This window comes from Globicephala melas, chromosome 1 (assembly GCF_963455315.2).
Source record: "Globicephala melas chromosome 1, mGloMel1.2, whole genome shotgun sequence".
In the NCBI taxonomy this organism is placed as follows: Eukaryota; Metazoa; Chordata; class Mammalia; order Artiodactyla; family Delphinidae; genus Globicephala; species Globicephala melas.
The window spans coordinates 45,464,263-45,484,660 of NC_083314.1; the positions used below are offsets into that span (position 1 = coordinate 45,464,263).

The window sequence follows — 20,398 nt, forward strand, 5'->3', positions numbered from 1 at the left end:
TTGATTTAGTTGGTTTTAAGTCAGGTTGCACTGAGGGCCTCTTACGTGCTGGTTAGCATTCCTAAAACATCTGTGAAAATGTAGGTTATGTTTGTCTTGAGCTTGCAGTGAGTAGGACGGCTGTTCTGTATGCAGCAGGGCAGGATGGCCCCAGTTAAAGAGTTACAATAGACAACTTGCTTTTGGCTTCTCCTTGATTCCTCAGTTTAGTTTAAGGACCTTCCCTGGGTGGTTGGCTTGGGTGTTTCATCATCAATTTAATTACTAGGGATTACCAAAAACTTTCTATGTGCCAAATGCAGTGCTGAGCACTTTTATTTTACTGTGCTGTTTCATGTAATTAAGACAGCACTATGAGGGCTCCCCTGGTGGCGCAGTGGTTGAGAGTCCGCCTGCCGATGCAGGGGACACGGGTTCGTGCCACAGTCCGGGAAGATCCCACATGCCGCGGAACGACTGGGCCCGTGAGCCACGGCCGCCGAGCCTGCGCATCCGGACGGAGCCTGTGCTCCGCAACGGGAGAGGCCACAACAGTGAGAGGCCCGCGTACCGCAAAAAAAAAAAAAAAAAAAAAAAAGACAGCACTATGAGATTGCTACTCTTTTTTTCTAATTGAAGTATAGTTGATTTACAATATTGTGTTAGTTTTAGGTGTACAGCAAAGTGATTCAATATTTTTGCAGATTATATTCCATTATAGGTTATTATAAGATAAGGGGTATAATTCCCTCTTCTGTACAGTATATCCTTGTTGCTTATCTATTGTATATATAGTAGTTTGTATCTGTTATTACCATACCCCTCATTTGTCCTTCCCCCTTCCCTCTCCCCTTTGGTAACCACAAGTTTGTTTTCTATATCTGTGAGTCTTTCTGTTTTGCATATACATTCATTTGTATTACTTTTTAGATTCCACATATAAGTGATATCATACAGTATTTGTCAGCCTGACATTTCACTAAGAATAATACTCTCCAGTTCCAGCCATGTTGCTGCTAATGGCAGTATTTCTTTCTTTTTTATGATTGAATGATATAACATCTTAATCCATGAGATTGCTACTCTTGTTGGCTTCATTTTATATGAGGGAAAGTAACTGGTGTGAAGTCCCACTACTAGTAAGTAGCAGAGATGGGACTCTTTAGAGTCAGCCCATGTCTGTGTGACTCCAGAGTCCGTCCTCCTAACTACAGTGGTATTTTGCCCCAACACCAGGCTTTTCTCAAATTGTCAAGATCCCTACACTGGGCATTCCTTTATTTGGGTTTAGATCAGCTTGATCTAAAATCTAGATACATTTTGGGAATTGCTTTAGGTTCTTTTCCTCTTAGAACTTGTGATGTTGTTAGCTGTTTTATTTACATTTTGAACCAGTCTTTAGGTTAATTCCCTTAGGAAGCTGTAATCTCTTTTTTATAAACGCTCCCTGGTGGATGCTGTGCTGATAGTATATGCAGATATTCAAATCACAGAAACATTTTTCTCATACATTGGGAGGGGGTGGTGGCATTGTAGCATCTCAGTATAAGCAGGGCATCCTTGAGGGGGCTTGGTGATGTGGCAGGATGTCAGGTTTCAAGGCTTTGTAGAGCTCATCATAAAATGACATCCACCTCCTTTTATTTAGATCCAATTGCTTGCAAGAGTGCAAAAATTAATCAGAAATTAACTGGCTGCTCTCCTGCGACTAAATAGTGGTTACTTGGATCTTAAGGGCAAATTTTGTTAATCATTTATATGTTTCAGTGAGGTGAGACCATTCTCATTGTGGGGATTCTCAAAGATGTCCCACGCCTATACAAGAAAATTATAGACAAGTGTATAGAATTTTATTCCTTATGCACTGTATAAAAGCTAAAAAAAATAATAACCAATTAGACACATAAAGCCTGAGTATATTAAAGTATTATGCAAATACTGATTAATAGTAATACCATAAACTCACAAAGCAAGCAAAAGTATACCTGATTCAAATTATAGGAACTTTTATTTGCATTTCTACAGAACCTATTATTAGTGAGTATCAAATGCAACCAGAAAATGTCATTTTATTGAGGGAATAAGCAAGAATTCCCCTTTGCCTCATATGTATTATGAGATCTAAACGCCTAAACTAAAGAAGGATTTTCCTTATAGAGAGTATTTATACACTGTGGGTGTTTGGGGCAATGATTCCATAGGCATAGAAGTCGGCAGCTATGGATTCAAGTTTCTCATATTGAGTATCTTGATCTATGTGGTTAGAACCCTTCACTTATTTTTGAAATTTTACATGTGTAATAGCTCTAAACAGCTATAAATAAATATAAGTATAAAATATAACATACAGGGCTTCCCTGGTGGCGCAGTGGTTGAGAGTCTGCCTGCCGATGCAGGGGACGCGGGTTTGTGCCCCAGTCTGGGAAGATCCCACATGCCGCGGAGCGGCTGGGCCTGTGAGCCATGGCCGCTGAGCCTGCGCGTCCGGAGCCTGTGCTCCACAACGGGAGAGGCCGCAACAGTGAGAGGCCCGCGTACCGCGAAAAAAAAACAAAACCATACAGAGCTATAAGTAGCTATGTCCTTATATTTTAATATTTCTCTGTTGACTATAATATCAAATTTGAAAACAAAAATTATGCCAAGTTCACATGAGAGTATTTTAAAATATTTTGGAATGTTATATCAGGTTTATTTTTTCTCAAACTAATATCTTATTCCAAGGACTAACAGCTTGTAAGCACAGTCAGTGTGACCTGTATTTATTTGTGTACTCTGTGGCAAGTCCTTGAAATATTGTGCGAATTTCTCATCTGCTTCAGAATGCCTGTTTGCCCTTTCTCCCCTATTTCTCCTTCTCCTTTCCTGCCTTTGCAATTTCCCTACTTTCTAAAGTTAAGCACAGGTTGGAAAAGCTCAAGAGTATTCCAGTGCCTGACTCTCCCTCTCCCTCCATCTCGAGTCCTCAAGCTCCTCCCACATGATTATTCCTCAGATTTATTTTCTTCTGGTGCTAAGAGGTCATATTGTAGTTGCTGGTCACAGTTGTGAGGCAGCTGTACTTGCATGGTTATATTTCACTGTCACGTAGATTCCAAGAAAAGTGTGGACTAGTGAGCATCTTCCTTTACAGTTAGGATGCTGGAGCCTAGAGAGAATGAGTGACAACTGAGGTCATACAGCTGGTTCACTTCTCTGTCCTCTAGAATTGGGACCAGAATTTAGGTCTTGAGACTCTTAATCCAAAGTTTTTACCTCTACCCCATGGTAGTTATATCATTCTCTGAATCATAAAAAATTTTAGGGACTTCCCTGGTGGTGCAGTGGTTAAGAATCCGCCTGCCATTGCAGGGGACACAGGTTTGAGCCCTGGTCCAGGAAGATCCCACATGCTATGGAGCAACTAAGCCTGTGCGCCACAACTACTTAGCCTGTGTTCTAGAGCTCGCAAGCCACAACTACTGAGCCCTCGTGCCACAACTACTGAAGCTTGTGCACCTAGAGCCCATGCTCCGCAACAATGGAAGCCACTGCAATGAGAAGCCCACGCACCGCACCGAAGAGTAGCCCCAGCTTGCCACAACTAGAGAAAGCCCACATGCAGCAACAAGACCCAACCCAGCCAAAAAATAAATAAATAAATAAAATAAAACAAAAAAATTTTAAAACCAAAAACGTAGGAGCAGAACTAGAAGAAACAGTTTGTTGATTTTATCCAGGGCTGTGGATCAGCAGGACTAGAAGTGGAGCCTTAGGATCTGAAGACAAATGGAGTGATGTGTGTGCAGAGTTGAAATGGTGAACCCTGGGATTATTGTTGTATTGCTGTGTAGGAGAAGTTGAATGACTGGAGGTAGAAGATAATGAAGAGCAAGTTGAAGTGGAGAACAGGGTGAGGTAGAATGGTGGCTGTAGAAGAACTAGGAGGATGGTTGAGTTTATGGTCATGGCAATGGGTTGTTAATGTAAAATGAAGAAAGTTGGTTACTGAATAGATGGTCCTTAAGGACCTCCAAGTCTCTCAGGACGATGCCAGAGGGGGAGGAAGTCATGGCAGCAGGTATCAAAGTCCTCAGGGCATGTGGGCTAATAACAAATCCCTAGGAAGCAGAGGTGTTGGGGAGCCTAGAGGGGTATATATAGAATTATGGAGACAGATGCTACATTTGTAAATTCTCATTTTCATATTTTTCCAGGGAAAACTGAGGCTGCTATCAAAAACTTCAGTCCCTACTACAGTCGCCAGTACTCTGTGGCTTTCTGCAATTATGTACGCAGTGAAGTAGAACAGCAAAGAGATTTAACATCACAATTTTTGAAGACCAAGGTAACCCATGGAATTTGGTTTCCATATTTCTCCCACTGAGGAATGGTTTATAACCCATAATATTTCTGAAATAAACAATAATTTGAATGACAGTTTAAAAAATCTGTTCTCCAGTCATTTCATGCTCAGAAAACTATTTGCCTGGAAGTTAGAACATATGATTTCTTGTTGATGGTGTAATCCACATAAAAAGAAAACGAACACGATTTCAGTTTTACTATGTTTTTGCCACATTGATGCTTTGACGTCAGAAATCTGACTTGCTGTGGTGAAGTACAGTAAAAAAAAAAGTCATAATTTCAGTGCCTCATACTATGGGTGTTTTTATTTTGGTCATTGATCAAATGTGATTTTGTCTTCTAAACCTGTAACTTATTCTCTCTCCTTTGCTCCATTATAATAATTATCCACAACCTAAAAAAATATTTATTGACACTATGTGCCAGGCCCTAGTCTAAGAACTTGAGAACAAGACAAATTCTCTGCTTTCCTGTTAATATTCAAATAGAAAACAGACAATAAACAAATGAACATCAGGTTATAAGAAATGCTACAAAGTAAAATAAAGCAGGAGTCTCATTTCAGAGAAGGTGGTCAGTGAAGCCTTCTGTGGAGATGACATCTGAGAAGAAACTAGAGTGAAATAAGAGAGTAGGCTGTGTGAATATCTGTGGGAAGAGTGTTCCAGGCACATGGAACAGAAGTGCAAAGACCTTGCAGCAGTCAGAAGCATAGCAGGAAGGCTAGTGTGCTGAGAGCCATATAAGCAAGGGAGGAGAGCTGAAAAAGGAATGCAGAGTGACAAATAGGGACCAGATCATGTAGGCCCATAGACCACAATAAAGGTTTTTAAGTGTGATGGGAAGTTATTGGAGGGTATTGAATACAGAGTGACTTATAATTTTAAGTGATCTTTCTGGCCTTTCTATAGAGAATAGACTATGGGGAGGGACATGAGAAGAAACTGGAAACTGGCAAGGAAGACACTGTAGCAGTCCAAGAGAAGGACGATGGCCAATTGGACTAGGGTGGTGATGGAAACAGTTGTGAGAAGAGTCCAAGTCAGAGCTGACAGAACTTGTTGATGGGTTGGGTATGAGATAATAGAAGAAGAGAGAAATCAGTGATGACTTGGCTTTTAGCTTGAACAAATAAGCAGATGGACTTGTCTTTTACTCAGAAGAGTCAGAAGTGGATGGGAATCATTTCACTTTTGGCCACATTATGTTTAAGATACTTATTTCACATACACCCATGGAAATACTGACTAGGTCGTTGAATGCTCTGATTTGGAGCTCAGTGGAGAGGTTGAGGCTAGGGAATAGAAATTTGGGAGTTCTTAGCTCATAACTGGTATTAAAGTCATGGGACATAATCAAGGGAAAGTATAAACAGAGAAAAGGAGAGCTTCCGTGACCAAGTCCTGGCCCCTCCAACATTTGGAGATCAGAAAAAGGAGAAAGATTCAGCAAGATGGACTGACAGAAAAATAGCCTGTGGAGTAGGAAAAAAAAAATCAGGAAAGTGCAATGTGCCAGAGTCAAGTAAAGAAGGGGTTTCAAGAAAGAGGGAGTGATAAGTAGGTCAGGTATTGCTGAAAGTTGACCAATAGATTCAGCAGCGTGGCTTTGTAGGGATAACTAATTGTCATCCCCATAAAACAGTGATTGACAAAATTTGGGGAGTTTGATAAAAATGCAACCTCTGGTCTGTACCCCCAGAGATTCTGATACAGTATCAGTATAGTATAGTATATAGTATATAAGTCTAGGGTGAGGCTGCATTTTTTTTGACAAATATTGTACAACTCCTGTTACATGAATTTCCCAGAGTAGTCAAATTCATATAGACAAAAAGTAGAATAGTAGTAACAAGGGAGTGGGGGTGAGGGAAATAGAGGGTTATTATTTAATTGGCACAGAATTTCAGTTTGTGGTGATAAAAAGGTCTGGAGATAGATAGTGGTGATGGTTGCACAACACTGTGAATATAATTAATGCCACTGGACTGTACACTTAAAAATGGTTAAAACGGTAAACTTTGTGCCATGTGTATTTATTTTACCACAATAAAAAATAACATAAGGAAAAAAAGAATACAATACTTAGGGATACACTTAACCATGTAGATGAAAGAATTGTACACTGAAAACAAAATGTTGCTGAAAGAAATTAAACAACACATAAATAAATGGAAAAGCATCCTGTGTTCATGTGTATTTTACCACAATAAAAAATACTCAATATAATGAAGGACTTAAATTAATAAGATTAAACCGATCAGGATACAGTAATAAATGGTATGGTAAAAAGACAATAGCAAAATCTCACTGGCTTAAAAACAGTAGTTTGTTTTCCCCTCATATTACATGCCCTACGTGTCCACTGCGTAGATTGCAGAGGGCTGCTCTGCTCCACAGGGTCCTTGCTCAGGGACACAGTTTGACCAAGTCTCCACTATCTGGATGGTTGGTGAGGCGGCATTTTTAACAAGCGTATCAGTTGATCTAAGTGGCCCAGGTTTGGGCTTCCCTGGTGGCGCAGTGGTTGAGAATCTGCCTGCCAATGCAGGGGACATGGATTCGAGCCCTGGTCCGGGAACATCCCACATGCCGCGGAGCAACTAAGCCCGTGCGCCACAACTACTGAGCCTGTGCTCTAGGGCCCGTCAGCCACAACTACGGAAGCCCACATTCCACAACTACTGACGCCTGTGCACCTAGAGCCTGTGCCCCGCAGTGAGAAGCCCGCACACTGCAACGAAGAGTAGTCCCCGCTTGTCCCCCCTGCTCGCCGCAACTAGAGAAAGCCCGTGCACAGCAATGAAGACCCAATGTAGCCATAAATAAATAAATAAATAAATATAAATAAATAAATAAATAAAAGAAAAAAAGTGGCCCAGGTTTAAGAAATGCTGTACCTAAGAACTATAAAGTTCAGCTTATATATGGTTGCAGTCTCATTTTAAGAGGAGAGTGAGGTCCTCTTTTACGTGTTAATGAGTCCATATAGGAGAGCGCCTCATTATCTGCCTCAATATTAAGCCCTGGAATTTATAAAGCTATTTATTTATTTCAACCCTTAGCAGATTCTTAAAAAGATTAGCATATCACTCTTCTCTGTATGGTTCATGTAAATTTTGCTTGAAAGGGGAGGCATGAGTTTCTAAAGGGACTATGGCTTTTTTTTATTGAAGTATAGTTGGTTTACAATATTGTTTTAAAGGCACTATAGTGTTTGAATAACATCAGTGTAAAGTCAGTGACACGTGAAAGACAGGAGGCCCATTCCTATATTTTGAGATAATACATGAGGTAGGATGGGAATTACCCCTTACACGGTTAGCCCAACAGAAGACCTAACTAGGTATCTAACAGAGACTTCCCTACAGCACAAATAATAGAAGAGAGAAATCAGTGATGACTTGGCTTTTAGCCGGGGTTATGAACGAGAAATCCCTAGACCTTTAAGTGGAAGAGGTAGAATGAAGGTTTGCTGGCTTGCCTGCTTGTTCTTTAATTAGAGAGTAAACAGAGTCTCCTTGAAGAGCACAAAGGTGGGTTAAGTGTTTTTAGCCTTGGTTCCCAGACCTTTGGATCTGGGGAAACCACTGAACACTGACTCTTGAGGCAGCCCCTGAAGGTTGACAAAGAGGGGAACAGCCTGTTAACTCCCCTGTTTTAATTAACCCTGAGGTATATTCAGGGTGTTGGGATAGATGTCCACAACTTACAGTTAACTGCCTCACTCCCTCTCTTCCACAGAGTTTACCAAGGATTTATTAAGTGCCACAGGTATGCAAGGCATAACCTTGCTACTATAATCCCTTCTAGCATATGCTTCTGTTCTTGTAGGATAATGAAGGGAATGCAAATCACAAAAATATCAATAAGACAAATATTTGCATTTGGTCAGGAGAAGTAGGAAAGGGAAATGTGTAGGGAGGTGGGGGGAAGCAACAATTGCCCCAGGATCTCAGCACAAGATAGTTTCTGAAAATATTCCTTGAAATACTGTGAATAGACTCAGTGGTAGCATGATATGCTATCTTTTGTTGTGACAGTTAATTGCATTCATCTTCTTTAAGCCACCATTGGAGCCTGGAACTGTTTTGTATGAAGCAGAGCTATCACAGTTTGCTGAGGACATAAAGAAATGGAAGGAGAGATATGTTGTGGTTAAAAATGACTTTGCTGTGGAAAGCTATGAGAACAAAGAGGTAAGACATTTCCTTGTTACCACTGATTCTTGCAATTTTCTTAAATGTTGGCTGGGTTGACTGATAAGCCCTCTCCTTTGAGACTGACTGATTCAGTGAGCACTAACAGATTCAGGTATTCATTTCAGTCAACAGATATTTATTGTGGGTTATAGTAGGTTCTAGGCATATCACTGTAGATTAGACAGGTGCTTGCAGTCTAGTGGGCAACGTAGACTTTGAACAAGTAATTGCAAGTGAGTGTAAAGATAGAAGGTTATACTGAGTGGCCAGTGCGGGAGCCTTTCCTATGATCACTGGGCCTCGAGGCCTGTCTTAGTCACCTCCCTGATATCTCTCCCTCTCTGCTCTGTGTCTCCATGTCTTCCCACTCTTAAGCCTCCTCTGGCAGAGGAATTATTTATTAAGATTGTGACTGGATTTGCATGGGTTCCTAAAAATTCAGAACTTTTCACTTACTTTATTTCACTTCTACGTATGAATTTTTTTCACTAGCTTTTTCCTGGTTATCTCATTTTTTCCCTTGTCTGTAAAATGTGGAGAGATGAGATAGCATATGTACAGTGCCTAGCACCTGAGAGGACCTTAGTTTTTATTGGTTCCCATTTCTTTCCCCATCAAGGGAGGTAATGTGGTGTAAATGAAAGAACATTGGACAGAGAATTTGGAAAACTAAAGTTGAGGTCAGGCCTCCATTAAACTAGAGTGTGAGGCTGAATGATCCCACTGATTCCTTCCAGGTCTCATACTGTACACATATTCAGTCTACATAGATTCTCAAGCTCCCTTTGAAATGAATAGTTACTATTTATGGGTTAAAGTTAGTAACATATTTAAAACTCTGCACTCTTCACTCTAAGTTCAAAACTAGTCAGGACATCCTCTGCAGATACTCTGAGTAATTACCCCTGATGCTAAACCTTTAGGAAGAGGCTTCAGGCTGACAGATAATGTGTCTCCTTCCAATTTTTGATGGAAAATAGAAATAAAATATAATACAAACTTATTATACCACCTACCAGGCAGTACTCGAGTGCTTTCTTGGGTAGTCTTATTCTTTTCAACATTTGTTAAGCCAGTATCTTCTCTGCTTGATCTATTTTAGGATTTTAGTCAACATTTGATTTGCTCGCTGAAGCAAATGATCAATACAGTACAAATAATGATAATAATAACAAATCACTTTAGATTTCATACGGCCCGTTATACTGTCCTCTCAGGGAAGCTTGAGAAGAGGCAGTGTAGCCTAATGGTTAATATTATGCACTTTGAATCACACCTTTACCAGTTACCAGATGTGTGTCCTTGCATAAGTTATAAATCTCCTTGAGCCTCAGTTTTCTCATCTGTAAAATGGTGAGCATGATTCCTTCATCACAATGTTGTTGTGAGGATTAAAGACATGAATGCATTGAACCCCTTAGCATATGGCCAAGTGCTGGCAGAGCCCAATATAGAGCAGTTGTCAGCATGACAACTAACTAATGTGGAGGAAACACTCATAGAACTCACTCTTGTACTTATTAAGGTTTTCACCACATTCGGCACTAATGGAAGTTTCATTTTAAATCAAATTTTGGTGGTTTTTTTCCCCTTTTCATTTTTTTACGCTTGCTCCCTCAACTTGCAATTTATGCACTATTTTGCTTTCTTTACTTTGCTCATCATTTTCAGGTGAACTTGTTCCGATTGTTAAGATATAGTTACTGAATTTGGTAATAACCAATTTTTTTTTTACACTTGGAAGAAAAATGCCCATGCAGTGTGCCATAATTCCTTAAAGTTTTAATGATATCCTGCTTTTTAATTACAGAAGGTTTTTAAAAAAAATTATACCTAAGAGTTATACATTAAGTTTCTATCTATAAACTGCCTATTCTTTTATTGAGAATCCAGTTTTGGCTGGTAATGGAGGAGGAAAAAAATGAGCATTCTCATTCTCACTTCCTACTTCCTATACACTTGCGCTGGGGCTGGACAAACCCAGGTATGAATCCTGGATTTGTCACCTACTCACCACTGGGTCATTGGCAAGTTATTTAACCTCTCTGAGCTTCATTTTTCTCGTTTATAAAATGGAGATAATGTCTGATTCACAATGCTGGGGTTTTTTTGGGGTTTTTTTGCGGTACGCGGGCCTCTCACTGCTGTGGCCTCTCCCGTTGCGGAGCACAGGCTCCGGACGCACAGGCTCAGCGGCCCTGGCTCGCGGGCCCAGCCGCTCCGCGGCACGTGGAATCCTCCCGGACCGGGGCACGAACCCATGTCCCCTGCATCGGCAGGCGGACTCTCAACCACTGCGCCACCAGGGAAGCCCCACAATGCTGTTTTGAGGATTAAATAATATAATATATAATGTTTATTAAAGCCTAGATTAGGCCTGTTTTCACAGATAACACAATTCACATTTGAGGCCAATCTGAATCAACCTGTTCCTAGACTTTCTCAAAATCACACCATTTTGGATTCTTCTCTCTTCTGCTCTGGGTCCTGATGTGCTTGGGCACTTGATTAGTAGTTCTTACAAGAATGAAAACAATCTTCTTAGGTATACAAGAGTTTGTTTTGTTTGGGTTTCTTAGTCACTATCTTATTGATGCAGAATGAGGCTTGCTACTTGCAGAATGTGCGTTTACTCTGATTTTATGGCCCTGATCAACATTATTTTAGTTATTCGCGAGTACACTACAGATTTTGGGTCCCACAGTTTCGTGGTTTCAGTTCTCAACTTGCTTTTAGCTTGTTAGTCTCAAAATTTTCCCTTGACTTATGCCCTCCCATCAGATGCACATACTTACATTTTATCTTATCTGCATGTCCATGTGAGTATATCTGTTTAACCAACTGCTTCACTGCTTTAGCGATGCTCTGCACCCCTTTTACATTTCTCAAACAGCAGAGCTTTTTGTGTGCTGGCCGGAATTTGTTCTGATGTCATGTCTTGGTATCACACTTCCATCCCAGATCATTTTACTGCAAAACAGTCTCACGCCTGAGGGCAAAGTGGTGGTATATTTTATCATGGTTACATTTTTATGTTTCTGGTAAAAATCCTTGGCAACCATAATTGAAGTTACATGTCCCACAGTCTCATTTGTCATTAGTCTCCAAGCATTTTGTGTGGTAAATGTCTGTATGCGTCATCAGCCTTTTGGTTATTAGAATGTTTCAGGCGCTAGCATCTGAAATGATAAGTGTGGTGCAGAATTTCTGAAGTTACTGAGATTATGTTTCACCCCCTTTGAGAAACATATCTACAGTGAATCTCCCTGAGATTAGGGACTCTGACTTACCATCTTGTGACCGTCACACAAAAGTATTAAAGTACTACCCACAAGTAGCAAGGACGCAAAACATTTTCTTCACCCTTGGGGCCAGGAGGGGCTGTGACCCACATGGGGGTCAAGTAAAGCTCTACCCTGACTGAAGTGATTGGTCTAGTCTAGAGCTGGTCACATGATCACAGCCAGAAAAAAAAAAAGCTACATTAATCAAAACAGCGTGATATTGGCACAAAAACAGACATATGGATCAATGGAATAGAATAGAGAGCCCAGAAATAAACCCACACACCTACAGTCAATTAATCTTCGACAAAGGAGGCAAGAATATACAATGGAGAAAAGTTATTCTCTTCAGCAAGTGGTGATGGGGAAATTGGATAGCGGCATTTAAATCAATGAAGTTAGAACACACCCTCACACCATATATAAAAATAAACTCAAAATGGCTTAAAGACTTAATTATAAGACTTAACACCGTAAAACTCCTAGAAGAGAAAATAGGCAAAACATTCTCTGACATAGATCATACCAATGTTTTCTTAGGTCAGTCTCTCAAGGCAATAGAAACAAAAGCAAAAATAAACAAGTGGGACTGAATCAAATTTATAAGCTTTTGCACAGCAAAGGAAACCATAAGCAAAACGAAAAACCAACCTGTAGAGTGGGAGAAAATATTTGCAAATGATGCAACTGACAAGGGATTAATTTCCAAAATATACAAACAGCTCATATAGCTCAATATCAAAAAAAGAAAAAAAAACCCAATCAAAATATGGGCAAAATATCTAAATAGACATTTCTCCAAAGAAGACATGCAGGTGGCCAAAAGGCACATGAAAAGATGCTCAGCATTGCTTATTATTAGAGAAATGCAAATCAAATCTACAATGAGGTATCACCTCACACCAGTCAGAATGGCCATCATCAAAAAGTCTATAAATTATAAATGCTGGAGAGGGTGTGGAGAAAAGGGAACCCTCTTGCGCTGTTGGTGGGAATGTAAATTGGTGCAGCCGCTATGGAGAACAGTATGGAGGTTCCTTACAAAACTAAAAATAAAGTTACCATATGATCCAGTAATCCCACTCCTGGGCACATATCCAGAGAATCTCTAATTTGAAAAGATACATGCACCCCAGTGTTCGTAGCAGCACTATTTAAATAGCCAGGACACGAAAGCAACCTAAATGTCCATGACATGAATGGATAAAGAAGATGTGGTGTATATATACAATGGAATATTACTCAGCCATAAAAAAGAATGAGGTAATGCCATTTGCAGCAACATGGATGGACCTAGAGATTATCATACTCAGTGAAGTAAGTTAAAGTAAGATAAATATACAGTATCACTTATGAGGAATCTAAAAAAAATGATACAAATGAACATATTTACAAAACAGAAATAGACTCACAGACATAGAAAACAAACTTATGGTTACCAAAGGGGGAAAGGGGAAGGGACGGATAAATTAGGAGTTTGAGATTAACAGATACACACTACTATACATAAAATAGATAATCAACGAGGACCTACTGTATAGCACAGGGAACTGTATTCAGTATCTTATAATAACCTATGATGGAAAAGAATCTGAAAAAGAATATATATATATATGTAACTGAATCACTTTGCTGTACATCTGAAACTAGCACAACTTTGTAAATCAACTCTACTTCAACAAAAAAAAATTTTTCTTAAGATAAAAAAAAGAAAAAGGGGCTCGGATTGGTGGCTTCTGACTTGAAATCTCCACAGCACAGGTCCGGTTTCAGGCACATTTGGATCCACAGCTCCAGTGATATCAGAACTCAGTTTGTTCTTTCTTCCATCTCAGAGCTTTGCCTTCATTCAGCCTGACTTCCCTAACAGGCCACAATCTCCACTGTCAGGCTCCTTCACAGTCCTCCACAGTAACAAGATGGTGGTGGTGTCCTGTCCTCACCTCCTCGCAGAGCTGAGGCTTTCCTGTCAGCCCCTCTTGCAAGGCCTGAAGCTCACTCTGATTGGATTGAATCAGGTCATGTGACTGACCCTGACCCAATCACTGCAGCCAGGATATAGCCAGTGGAATCTATAAGAGCTGTTCTCGCTGGCCCTGGGACAAACCCTAACTCTCACTCTGATTGGACATGCTCAGGTCATGTGACCTTCCCTGACACATCACTGCAGCTATAACATAGCCAGTGGAAAGTGTAATAGCCTTTCTTCCTTTTGGTCCTGGAGCAGCAAGTCCTGATGCTGTCTCTGACAGAGGCTTCCAGTTGGAAGCCTTTTTTGAATAAATGGCTCTTACTCGTTGACATAGTGTGGGAATTTCTATCTCTGAGTATATTTGTCTATTTCTAATATTCCTGATATTTTCCAAAAATCCAAATGAGGAAAAAATCCACTCACTTATGCCTTTCCTTTCCCAGGCCTATCAGAGAGGAGCTCCCCCTAAAAGCCGAATTCTTCCAGCTGGTGGCAAGGTGTTAACCTCAGAAGATGAATACGGTTTATTATCTGATCGGCATTTCCCAGACCCCATTGGTGAGTTGCTGAACATTCCTTCCCAAGACAAAATTCCTAAACATGTTTTGTTTAGCTAGATCAGTGCTTCTCAAGGGGAGGGGTGATGATTTCACTCTTCAGGGACAGTTGGCTGTGTCTGGAGACATTTTTGGTTGTCACAACTTGGGAGGATCATGCTACAGGCATTTAGTGGGTAGAGGCCAGTGATGCTCGCTAAACCACCCCTGACAATGAAGAATTATCTGGCATTAAATATCAGTAGTTGCCAAGGTTGAGAAACCCTGGGCTAGACACACATTCTCCATAGGCAAATGGAAGATATAATTTCTCTAATTCAGGTAAACATTGTAACAATTCTGTTACTTTAAATCATATTTGGTAATACACAAGTCAGTCACTGTGCTCCTAGCACATGGAAAATATACCATTGGTCAGGCATCTTGAAGCTTTGGAATATCTTGCAAGCTTTACACAAGACAGCAGAAATAAATATGTAGGGCCCAGTCTGTGAAATGTATAATCCCATCTTTCAGTAAGACCTGTCAGAGAATATTATTTTTCTAATTTTAGGATGCTATGCAATAAAATATCCTAAATCAACAAAATGGTTTTAACAAGCATTACAGTAACTCATAGCTACTGTGTAAAAAAGCATTGCATTAATTAGCATATCTTTAATAATAGCTGAATGCTGCCGTGGAAAGAGCATTGAACTGAGAATTTGAAGGCTGGATTTTTATCTAGTTCTATCGGTGACGCTTATCAAGCATTTTCCCTAGCTGTTGCTGAACCTCTCTGATTTCTGTTTCACCTTGAAATTGAACATCTAGAAGGATATTACCAGCTCTAACATACTTTGATTCTCATTCATTTCACTTTTTCCATGTAGAGAGTGTGATGGATAATATTCAGACGAAATAGAGCGTTTCATAGAGATTCACGAACTGTGGATAATGTAATAACACCATCTGGCTTTGTGTAAATCACACTGCACAGTAATTACTTAGTTTCTTGGCGAGAACCCTGGTTCTTATTAATAGGTATAATCATTTCACTGGAATTTATGGAGAAAATATAAAATTATTTTATCAATTGTTATTTCAGTGCAGAATGCTTAGTGTTTTTAATGACACTGTTATAGGATTAGTACATGAACCATAAACCTAGATTAACAAACTCTTACTAAGTAATTCAAGCTAAAACAACACTTTATGTACACTATACATATTATTGTATTTTAACATCTACTTACATGTTATCTTGGCTTTGGAGCTGCCACTTAGAAATGGGGATGCCAATACGTTGACTCTTTAGAACCACTTCAAAAGAACTTTCCAATGAAATCAGTCAGAACTGACAATACGTTTATTGATTTATTGATGAAATATATCAGAAGGAATGAAAAGGAATAAAAAACACAAGGCCTGTGTGACTAGTGCCATTTGGCCCAGTGCTTCAGACTGGACATTTCAAAGACTTTTTAAATTGTATGTTGTGCCCTTCTCAGTTTTAAAAATAGAATATTCTACAGTAGATCATTTGTGTTATCCTTATACTCAACTCAGAAAAAATGCAGACTAACGGTATCTGGAAAATTGTTGTAAAATGTTAAATGAATGATAACAAGAGGCTAATAGGAATGAATTTTATGGGGCTTCCTAAGGCTTTTTTAAATGTAAGTGGTGAATGTTGCTTTTAATTGTTTGTACAAAATTGTGACATCTTGGAAAGGGCAAGGAGAGTGTTTTCACAAAACTATGTTAGCAGGAATCACACTGTTAACAGCAGTGTGATTCTAATTTTATTGGAAAGAATAAAGGCACAATAAAGATGGGAGAAATTAACCTCACTAGAGGTAAAGCACTGGAGGTTTATCAATATAGGTCTTCTTTACACAGTAGTGTGCTAAGATGATGTTCAAAAATGGTCCCATGTTTTGCTAAAATGATTCACTTGTTTGGCATTTTATTAGCTAGAATCTACTTTTGTTGCACACAACAAAAATCTCAAAGTAAATACATATGTTTTTATTTTCTTGCTAAAAATATTTGGATATTACCAGTACAGGCTGGTGTGGCAGTTCCATAAAGGTCAGGGACTCTTTTTAGCGTTCTGCCCCTTTATCTCTGGGTTGTGGCCCAGATTTACATAGTCCGAGGTGGCTGCTGGAACTCCAGCCATGGCTTTCTCATTCCAGACAAGAGGAAGGAGAAAAGATGAGGAGGCCGGCACATTCCCTCTCCTTAAGGATGCTTCTAGGAAGTCTCACTGCCACTTACATTTCATTGGCCAAAACATAGTGGCTGTGACACACGAAACCGCAATGGAGGCTGGAAATGTAGTCTTTATTGTATGCAGGCACTTGCTAAACTAAAAATCAGGGGTTTTGTTACTGAGAAAGAGGAGAGAATAGAGATGTGTTACAACTAAGAGGTCTCTACTACAGCATTCAAGCATTTATTCATTTGTTGTCTTTCATGTGTCGATTCATTCTTATGTTATCATGTGCCAGGCATTTTGCTAGGGACTGGTGGGCCGAAGTTTGTGCTCCCAGTGCATTTGACTCTGTTACTTTCAGAAACAGAATTCCAATGTATGCCCCAGGAAATCTATTCTTTATCTAAGCCAATCTTGATTTATTCATTTGCCAGTAGCAAGACTCAGTTCCGGAGCCTTCCTTAGGGTTATGATCCATTTCTTGCTATGCCCAGTGCTTTCAGTTGCCTCTTACTGGGTCCCTCTTCCCTTGCTTTCCTTGAGATTGTGCCCATTATGTAGGCTGAGAGCACAGAACTAATTTTTTCTTCTGCTTGTTTTCCGTGACTCTGGAACTAAGCTGGGGCTCATTTATCCTAGTGCAGTATCATAGAATTGGAATGCACGGAGGGGAATAAAGTTTAGACAGGGGATCTGAATGATAAGGGGTTAACGTCAGTTTCTTGGAATTGATTTTGAGGGAAGAGGTGAAAGTCCCATTGTTTAAGGCTTTTAAAATTTCCTAGGACAACACAGCACATTTATTCATTCAACAAACCGTAGTAGAACATCTACTAGGTCCCATGGCTCTGCTATGGGCTGAGCATACAAAGATAAGTAAGATGAAGCCTCCATCCTCTAGGAGCTCCGGGGCAGTGGTTCTGCTTCCCAGGGAAAATTATTTGGCTGGGGAGGCTTATCTCACTTTATGTCTCTCACTCTGAATGTGGGTACCAGACACGAAAACAGATCATTACATTATTTTGGGAGAACAAGGTAGGGCGCACCCAACTCTGTCTCTGGTGCCAACAAAGGCACCCCAGAGGAGGTGGCTTTTGAACTGACTTTTGAAGGACGAATGAGAGTTTTCTATGCAAAAGCATGGTGGAAAGGAAGGAGGAAAAGGAAATATGAATTGCAGAAGCAATATGCAAAGTCATGGGAAGAATGATGACACCTCAGGAGAGCAGAGATGAGAATGGAGCAGAAACCAGCACAGAACAGGGTAAATACCAACACTTAAAGAGGGAGATGGAGAGAAGGGGCAGAGGAACCAATAAAGCTGAAAAGGGGAAACAATTTTTAAAAAGCATGAAGGACACTGAGGAGAGAGGTGCCCCTGGAAGTCAAGAGAATGTTTTCAAAAGAAGGGGTAATTGACAGCAACAGATGTTTCCAATCGGGTTGAAAGGGTGGGTAATGAAGAAGCCATAGGCTGGCAGTCAGGATGACATTAGTAACAGGCAATTTGGTTTTGGGACTGGTGGAGCAGGAACAAGACTAGGGTGAGAATAGGGGTTGATGGCATCAAAGCAGCAAATGCTAGTGTAGCAGTGACAAGGAGGCGGGAGAGAGTGCAGGGCAGAGAGCAGACCTGGTGGGATGGGAGCCTGGGGGAGAGTAGGGTGAGTGCCTGACAGGTAGACACATCAACTGCCGAGGACCGGTAGGGAGGAGTGAGCTCTTTTTGTGGGTCATGCCTGGTGAGGAAGTTGAGATAGATTATGTCTGACGACCTTGGTTGTCCCTGTGGATAGGAGGTGAGGCCACCTGCTAGAGTGAGACAGGTGAAGCTGAACTCTTCTTTTCCCCCACCCTGTGAAGACATCTCACACCACCTTTCCATCGCATTGGCTGCCCCCCAGCCGGAAATAAACCTTCACAGCCTGAAATAAATATTTTAAATGAGAGATACATGTTTTAAAACATCTTTGTGTTTTCCATGTTTCTTCAGCGTCCAGTGAGAAGGAGAACACGCAGCCCTTTGTGGTCCTGCCCAAGGAATTCCCGGTGTACCTGTGGCAGCCATTCCTCAGACATGGCTACTTCTGCTTCCAGCATGCCGCTGACCAGAGGAAGTTCAGTGCTCTCCTGAGTGACTGCATCAGACATCTGAATCACGGTAGCACGGCTGCCCTCTGGTTCCCACTTGGGCTGCCTTTTCTCAGTTGTTCTGGTCAGTCGTCTGTTAGAATGATTCCAAGAAAGAGCTGCAGATGGTGCTGCCTCTGGAAGGAGAGGGAAATCGAACGAAATGAGGGTTTTGTACGCAAAGAGCGAGGCCAGCTTGCTGGTTGTTTAGTCAGGGCAGGGAAGCCTCAGCGCAACAGGACGTGGAGTAGGTATCTGATGGCACATGTAGACAGAGCACTGTATTCATGCATATAATTTTGAGTATAATTCCTCCTCTTCCTTTTTCCTGATTTTTAAAAATCTCAGTGACAGCAAGAATGTACCAGTTGTCCCTGGCAAAATCCTAGTCCTTTTGACATTTCTTGTTTATTTTCACCTTTATTTCTGAAGAAGTTACTCAAAACTTTAGGGTACATGAGAATCGCTTGGAAAACTTGCTAAACAGATTTTTTTTGGGGTCCACCTTCAGATATACTGATACTGGGGCCCTGATTTTGGTTTTCTAACAAACTGCCAACGGATGCTGATGATGTTAGTCTGTAGACCACACTTGGAGTTGCATTGCTTCAGACCCTGTTGCCTCTACGTACCGATTTCATTACTACTGGGTCCATAATAAAAAAGATTTCTCTTTCCAGTATGTGATGTTTTTGATAAATTGATGTGAATGCTGGTTTTTCTGGACTCTGCAAAACCTTCAGGTACAGATAATTGAGCTCTTTGTTACTTGGCAGTTGGAAAGGTAGCCAGTCAAATGTTATTGAGGATTTACTCTGTGCCAACCTATAAAGGTATTAGGAACAGAGTAATGAACCATGCAAAGTTCCCCTCTTTGGGGTCTACATTCAAACAGGAAAGAGGGGCAAACACACGTACAAATTCACAAGATAACTTGATAGTTATCAAAGTTATGTGTTACAGAGTAACAAGAGGTTACTATGTAGGGAAGAAGGGAGAAGGCTCGTCAGGGGAGGCCTTTCTGGGCAGGTGACATTTGAGTTGAGTCACCTCATCCATCTGTGCCTTTACTGTATTTCCTAATAATTTCATTGTACGTTTACTTTAAAGTTCTGAGGTTTCCCTGAGAGGGTCAGTGCCACGGAGCAAAAGTCACTAGTGATGCATCTCAGTCTGTTCTTGATTTTAGCTTGTGTAATGACAGAAGGCTAATGGAAAAAGATAATGTCACTCTATTTTGCTCTAGCAAAACCCTGACCAACGTTCATCATAATATTGGCTCATAACTCATTAGGGACTTTACAAAAATGATAACCTTATTAATATCTTACTTTGTGGTTTTGATGTTTTAGAGACAAAGAATTCCCCAGCACTGCCTGCACCGTCTAACTAGTACACTTACACCTCTGTGTGCAGGGCCTTTGTCTAGTATGAACATGCATTTGGCACTAAGCACAAGAACCATGAAGTTTCACTAAGCAGAGAATGTTCTCCACCCAGCCAGATGGGACTGGCTTCATTCCCCCTTCCGTGTCCATAATAGGAGTTTCTCTGGGGAGTTTTTGGAAGTTATGTAGCCTGTATTTAGAGTCCATTTATGGAAGATTTCAGTCGATTCACAACCCCACTCTGCTTTCCAGTATGTTATCAAAGGCACTGAGATAATGGGGTCTAGTCACATTGCCCTTGTTCTGTGTCACATTCCTCTGTCCAGAAACCTCACTTTAT

At 40.6% G+C, this 20,398-nt stretch overlaps 1 protein-coding gene across 1 annotated transcript in view; it reads left to right on the forward strand.

Moving 5' to 3' along the window:
* NIBAN1 (niban apoptosis regulator 1) overlaps positions 1-20,398 on the forward strand; it is a 161,734-nt gene that overhangs the window by 60,573 nt on the left and 80,763 nt on the right. Inside the window, exons 2-5 of the mRNA XM_030873055.3 lie at positions 4,176-4,306; positions 8,393-8,524; positions 14,227-14,341; positions 18,534-18,701. Coding sequence (XP_030728915.1) covers positions 4,176-4,306; positions 8,393-8,524; positions 14,227-14,341; positions 18,534-18,701 — 546 coding nt within the window. The remainder of the gene's footprint in view (positions 1-4,175; positions 4,307-8,392; positions 8,525-14,226; positions 14,342-18,533; positions 18,702-20,398) is intronic.